General features: G+C 59.4%; 1 protein-coding gene across 13 annotated transcripts in view; it reads right to left on the bottom strand.

Moving 5' to 3' along the window:
* Window positions 1–2960: 2960 nt before the first annotated feature.
* The window catches only part of COL7A1 (collagen type VII alpha 1 chain), a 29499-nt gene continuing 25709 nt past the window's right edge, over window positions 2961–6750 (bottom strand). For 5 of the 13 annotated variants that reach the window (XM_059856501.1, XM_059856504.1, XM_059856500.1 and 2 more), the window contains 9 exons: window positions 6583–6660; window positions 6450–6503; window positions 6200–6248; window positions 6010–6123; window positions 5561–5650; window positions 5130–5213; window positions 4921–5037; window positions 4099–4278; window positions 2961–3986 (listed from right to left, as the gene is read on the bottom strand). In XM_059856501.1, the coding sequence (XP_059712484.1) occupies window positions 3937–3986; window positions 4099–4278; window positions 4921–5037; window positions 5130–5213; window positions 5561–5650; window positions 6010–6123; window positions 6200–6248; window positions 6450–6503; window positions 6583–6660 (816 nt within the window). In that variant the 3' untranslated portion in view covers window positions 2961–3936. Of the gene's footprint in view, window positions 3987–4098; window positions 4279–4920; window positions 5038–5129; window positions 5214–5560; window positions 5651–6009; window positions 6124–6199; window positions 6249–6449; window positions 6504–6582; window positions 6661–6750 lie in introns of those variants that run through there. The other 8 variants (XM_059856503.1, XM_059856506.1, XM_059856507.1 and 5 more) reach the window with 8 other exon arrangements.

Genomic DNA, 6750 nt, shown 5'->3' with positions numbered 1-6750 from the left:
ACCAGCTGTGCTCAAGCACTGGCCAAGATAAACCCAGCTGTGTCTTCTCCAGTGGTGCTGAGATGAGAGTTATTAAACCAAATCCTCCCATGGCTGCTGCCTGTGCCATGAGCACTGGGACCAGGGGGATGAGGTGCCATGTCCAGTCCCCTGCAGACACACCAATGCTGCTCCACACCTCCCTGTGCCAGCCCCACTGCCCTCTCCAGCCCTGCTGGATCCCAGCCAGGGATCCCAGGACAGTTCATCTCCTGCGCCCCAGCCGGGCCATCAGCTCAGCATTGGCAGCTGCTTTGGCCTGTAGTTCCTTCTCTCGGGCCAAGTCAAGCAGGATTTTCAGTAAGTGAGTGTGGACATCGAGTGACAGGGACACCTTCCTCCCCTTTTTCCTGGGAGCCGCTCTCTCTGTGGCTGAGCTCATCAGCCAGGGCAGGGCTTGTCTTTCTGCTCCCTCCAGCAGTGGCAGGCTGGCTTCATCCAGATGAGACCCTGCCCCAGAGCCATCGTCACCCCTCCTCATTTTGGAGAGACCTGGCAGCATCTTGTTGTGGCTGGTGCTTTCCTGTCTCAGCAGCTTGCCTCCATCCACAGCCGGGGGGGCTGGTGAGAGCCACTCACTTCTCGGTCCCTCCCAGGCTCCTGTTGGTGGCCCAAGGAGCAGCAGGCAGGAGAGCAGCATCGTGCCTCGCAGCGTGGCCGGGGGTGCCTGCAGGGAGCATGTGGCTTGGCAATGAACATCACCCCCATCACTCTGTCACTGCCCACAGCCCCCAGGCAGGACACGTCCCCACTAGGGTGTCACCCACAGAACCCCTCCACTCCCTGCACCTGCAGCTGGTGAGGCTTCACCCTCCTTTCAGGAGCCCTTAATGATTCCACCCTGATTTTAACCCTCTTGAACAGGGTGGGGAGTTTTGGGGAGGGTGAAGGGGACGTGGGAAGCAAATCACCTGGGTGTCCTTGTCCTTTCACACAGACCCTGGCAGATGCTGTGCCCCCAATTTCATACCCTTCAGCCCTTTGTCACCCAGGGAAGGAGACAATCCCACTCAGGAGGATGCCTGCCAGGGTACTCTGGCTGCTCCCCAGCCCATTCCTGCCCTTTGGCCAGGGAAATGCCTGGGGTTTCAGGGCTGGGCAGGCAGTGGAGCTTTCTTCTTCCCACGCCTTCCCTGGCAGATGCCATTCCCCACTGTGTTGCTGGGCTCTTTGGGGCAAAAGCCACCCACCAAGGAGGGACACGAGCCACTTGGACCGGCATACACAGAATACTGGGGCAGGAGACTGGCCACAGGTCCTGAGTTGTGTCAAGCCTCAGCAACTTTCTCCAGCCTATCCCTCGCCCTGGTCACAGGGAGGGCCCCAGGGATTACAGGATGCTGTGCTACAGGGTGGGGGTCAGGGTGTTGGGATGTGGGGTGGGGGTCAGAGCAGGTGCAGGGACACTGCTGCACAAATCCTGCTATATAGCTGCCTCTCCCCCAAAGCAGTCACCCAGCAGAGTATCTCTGGGATGAAACCCTTTGGAAAGTACTAGAGTAGGAAGCCAGAGGTGGTTAACTCTCTGCAAAGAGAGGAATGAAAAGCATCTAACCCCCTGCAACCTATTTCCCAGCTAAAAGCCCCTGAAAAAGCACCACTGAGGGCACAGCCTCACCATTTCCAGCAGGTCCTCGTCTCCTCGATGTTCAGCAGTGCTCCCAGGCTGCAGGGACCACAAGCTGGGGATTTGCTCTGCTCCCTGCCAAGCCCTGGCTCTTATCCTGTCCCAGCTCCACCTCTGACCCGCAGAGGGGGTGATGGTGACAGGGGGAAGGTGGGGGGGGCAGTGTGTGGAAATGTTTTTAATACATTTTGCCTAATGGCAGATGAAATCATCCCAGGATGTGGGTGGGTGTGTGCCCCCTTGCAGCTCCACCAGCTGCATTTGGAGGGGATTCTGGGAACCTGGGACAGCTCAGTTGTAATTGTTTCATGTTTGACTTACAAGATGTTTTTTTTCTCCATCTAATTAGGCCTCCCTCCTCCTGTCAGGCTTGGTGATCTCTTAAGGGAAGGAGAGAACAGGCATATTGCTGGGATCATGGGCATTGTGCCTCACAAGGCCCCCTCACAAGGACAGCACCTGGTACCAGTTTGGCACTGTGTCCTGACAGACTCCCTGGCCACATAGAGGACATATCCAGAGACATGTCACCTCCCTGCTGTGCCAAACCCAAGCCCTGCTTTGGCCACTGGTTTGCAGGACACCAGTGGCTTGCAGCTCCCCTTAATGCATTCCAGCTGGGACACCACTGGCTTGCAGGCACCTGCACCAGTCCAGCCTGGCCCAGCTGCCCAAGGTGGGTGGCAGCCTGTAGGCATTGCTGTGGGGAGAGCCCCATACACAAGAATTTTGCTCCAAAGTTGCCCCCTTAGGGAGTGTGGGAGCATCCCAAGGCTCTTAGGCTGGGTGGGCACCACATGAGCTGAGTTGTTGGTGCTCAGCCCCACAGCCAGGGCCAGGAGTCAGGGTGCCCAGGGTTCAGACCACTGGGGCTTTGCCCACCCCCATGGTCTGAACTGCTGGGTGACCCAGCCTATGCCACCCTCCCCAGGAGAGGAGGGAACAGAAATAATGCCAGTTTTGTTCCTCCTTCCAGGGACAGCCAGGAACTCACACCCAGAAGCCAAAATTAGCTGGCAGCACTGATTCACACAGTACATCATGCAGCACCACAGACCCACGTGCTGACACGTCAGGGCCTGCACAGGGGGTCATGGCCTGGCTTGCATCAGCTGGGCATGTGCTGGGCACAGGGATGGGGCACAGGGCTCCCTGGAAGGGGTGAGGAACCCCAGCCAGCACTGCCAGCAGTGGGCAGCTGGAAAGGGCAGCCCAGCTGGCAGGGGCAGGGGGCATGCCTGAGTCAAGAGCTGTCCACAGGCATCTCCAGCAACGTGCCAAGAAGTGTGACATCTCCCTGTGAGCACAGCTTTAATGCACATCCCCCTGCATTAGTACACATAGACATTTGCTGTATATAATATACACAGAGAGCAGCAGGACGTGTGGGGGCCACAAAGCCCACCTGGGGCCCTGGGGCTCTGGGGCAGAGAAGGGCACGTCCCTACTTAGCCCTGGGGATGGGGGGAAGCAGGGGCTGCAACATCACTTTCACAAAGCCTTTGAGAGTAAGTGTGGGCGAGCAGGAGCTGCTTCTAACATAGCACCATCCTCAGGGTTTCCCTGACAGGCCCGGGGGTGCAGGTGAGATCCCCCAGATTAAAGCCAGATGTGCTGCTGGCAGATGTGTGAGCTGGAGGGTAGCACATGGCAAGAGCCTCCATTCTCCCCACAGGTCATTGCCAAACCATTGCAGCCACAAAAGGGGAACTGGGCCCTAGTTGAGGTTAAGGTGAAATTTATTCAGATGGAGCTCATTGCAGGGTGGGGGTGAGGGATGTTGAGCAGGGAGGCACTGCCTGGCACAAGGATGTGGGCAGCTCTCCCAGCATAGAGCGGGGAGCAGAGAGGGAGTTTGGGGGTCTGTGGGGGGCAGGAAAGGAAGGGCACAAGGGTATTAGGGGAGGGGAGGGAGCCCAACTGTGCCAAGTCCTACCTCTGCTTCCAGAGAGAGGGAACAGAGCTAAGAACCCTTCTGTTGGCAAAAAAAATAATTTAAAAATCAATCTGAGAACAGCCCAGTGGGAAAAGGGGTTCAGAGCCTTGGTGGGAGGCAGTTTCCCATTTGACATAAATTTCACCTTAATGACAATAAACTGATATGAAATGAAAAACCCATGAGCAGCATAAAGACAGGTTAAAATAGCACCAGGTTCCTGCTGGGGCTGGTGGGTCCATGGCTGCTGCCCCCACGGGCAGCCCAGCCCCGGCCAGGGCAGCAGCTGGGCCCCAGCTCCAGGCAGCCCTGCCTGCCCAGACACTGCCTGCACCTACACCTTTGGCTGCCCTCCCTCCGTGCTGCCAGCACTGCCGCGGGAATCTGTGGAGAGAAGCGAGGCGCTGTCAGAGCTGAGCGGGGGACCAGCACTGTCCCCCAGCTGTGCATCGCTGAGCCCAGGGCACAGGGTGCTGCTGTGCCCAGCCCTGCCCACCTGCCCCGGGGTGCTGCCCGCAGTGCAGCTCACACTCCTCCTTGCTGTGGAAGCGGTTGGGGTTGCCCTGGCAGCCGCTGTAGACGAAGGGCCGGCACTCGCTGGCTCTTTGGTTGTAGTACCAGCGCAGGGTGTAGCGCTGGCAGCGCCCCTCGTCCAGCGGCAGCCTGCAGGGCTCGGCTGTGGGCAAACGCTGCTGTGAGGGCAGGCAGGGGCTGCCAGACCCACGAGGCAGAGGAGGGAAAAACCCCAGAAGGGAAAGCCTGAGCATGGGAAGGGTTTGGCTGGAGCAGATGTCTCTGTGCTCTGCCCAAATGCTGGAATTGAGGGAAGGAGATGCCACTCTGTTTCCTGGGACAACTCCCAGCAAAGAGTAGGGAGGTAGGTGGCGTGAGGACATGATGGCCACAGCACCCCTTGAAAGGATTATAGAGGGACTCTCCAAAGGCTGCTGCCACTGGGGCTTCCCTGATCTCCTGGGGCCTTTGGGATCTGTCCTGTGGCTCATGACCAGAGCACAGGAAACCTGCCAGGGCAGCAGGTCCCACCAGCCCAGCACACCACCCATCACTGCTGGTGATGGCTTCGGTGAGGGGCATAGAGCACAAGCTCTGCATGGTGTGGGCAGCACAGTGATAGAGAAGGTGCAACCCTCCCAAGTACCAGCAAGAAGGCAGGAAACCCCAAATCCCCCAGACAGATGGCACAGGGACCCACTGCCCAGCTGGATGCAAAGACACCACCCCAGCAAAACCTGGGGCAGCTCCATGGTTTCCCCCAGCAGCTTAGCTCTCACTGCCAGATGGGTGCAGGGAAGCTCACCATCCACTGTGGGCTGCTCCACGCTGTCCATCTCTGGGACCTCCTCGTAGTCATCCTCCTCTCCATCCATGTCATACGCGAGGTCATCGTCGTCGAGCGTGATCTGCCTGTCCTGCCCTGGGAGACAGAACCACACATGAGCAGTCCTCACCACACACATGGAGTGCAGAAAAGGGGGGACAAGGACGAAAAGCACAGGGATGACACACCATTATCCTCCTCAGTGTGTGACAACTTGAGCACAGGGACTACGTGAGTGCTGCCAGCAAGGAACGGCTGAGTGGAGAAGGACCCTGTCAAGGGGACACAGGCATCAGGGAGGAGGCAAAGGAGTCTGGGCTGCTTTCCCCTTATTTCCCAAGGGAAAACCACCCCTTTCAGGTGTGGAGCAGTGCAGCACTGCCCAACCCTGTTGCAGCCTGACAGGGTACATGGACAGGGATGGTGGACCCGGAGATACCCCCTCCCCTGTCTGCACCACAGACCAGGGCTGCCATGGGGGCTTCTGGAGGAGGCACAGCCAGGGGAGGCCCAGAGACAGCACCCACTCAGAGCCCAGCAGGACAGGGACAGGGGAGGGCACGGGGGGCACACAAGCCCATGTCACCAGATCTCACAGATCCTCCAGACTCCCCATCACCTGTTTGGTCATGTTCGTTCTCCTGGCGGACGATTCTTCCTGCTCCCTGGGCAGAGTGGAAGCTGCTCCTGGCCTGAGCCCCCCAGCCTCCTTGGAGAGAAAGCACCCACCTCATCCCAGCCCACCTCTTGCCTCCATCCCTCCAATCCCACTCCTCCAGCCTACCCTTTCCTCCAGCACTGCTGACCCCTGCAAGACCCCTGCCCCAGTTCTGACACCCAAGAATAGATGGGATACAGTTCCTGTGATCCCCTCAGTTGGGCAGACCCTGGCAGCACCCAGACCCCACTGGCACCATCCTGAGCCAGCTGTCCCTGGGATCCCTGTGCCATCACTTCTGCCACACACCATCCCTTCTCCCTGTGCAGGGTCCTGCACCGATGCTGACCCTGACTGAAGGGTCATGGAGGGTGCCAGCCACCTCCAGCTCCCCAAAACCAGTGGCACACCTGGGTGCCAGGGCTCCTTTTGTGCCACATGTGTGGGGCAGGGGGATAGGAAGGAAGAGCTGCAACCTGAGTGCTCACGCGAGTCCTGGTGCCGTGGGAAGTGGCCACCACAGGCTGTGGGAGAGACAGGGTGGGGTCAGGGGCAGTGGGTCCAGACCCCCAGCCCCAGGGCAGCAGTGGGGATGCTCACCACAGTGCTGGCTCATCTCCTGCCTGACGAAGGCACGGATCTCCTCCTCCTGCCAGGCACACGAAGGGCAAGGGTAGTAATGGGGGATGGTGCAATTCAAGAGGAGGAAAAACCCTTTCCCCAGGGTCTAGCAGAGCCCAGAGGTGAGGACAGCCCCTACCTCAGTGGCAGTGGGATGGATCCAGCACCCCTTCCCACCCCAGTGACCCGAGTGCCACAAGCCTGTGCTGGCTCCCTTCTGGCTCCTTACCGTCATGCCCGGCTCCCCCTTCTCCCCACGGAGCCCGTGGGTGCCAGGACTGCCCTGGGGACAGCAGAAAGGACGTGGGAAGCTGGTCCTGGCTGGAGCCCATCCAGGCAGGGCCAGGCACCCAGACACTTACCTGCTCTCCTCTCTCACCAGGGATGCCAGGCATGCCACGTGCACCGGGCACTGACTGTCCAGGGGGGCCTCTCTCCCCCTGCAAAGGACACGTGCTCAGGATCTGGCTGCTGGGTGCTGGAGTCTCTCTGCTCTCCCCTGCACCATGGATGTGCTGCTTTCCCCATGC

Source organism: Haemorhous mexicanus, chromosome 11 (genome assembly GCF_027477595.1).
Source record: "Haemorhous mexicanus isolate bHaeMex1 chromosome 11, bHaeMex1.pri, whole genome shotgun sequence".
In the NCBI taxonomy this organism is placed as follows: domain Eukaryota; kingdom Metazoa; phylum Chordata; class Aves; order Passeriformes; family Fringillidae; genus Haemorhous; species Haemorhous mexicanus.
This window is presented reverse-complemented; position numbering and strand designations above follow the sequence as displayed.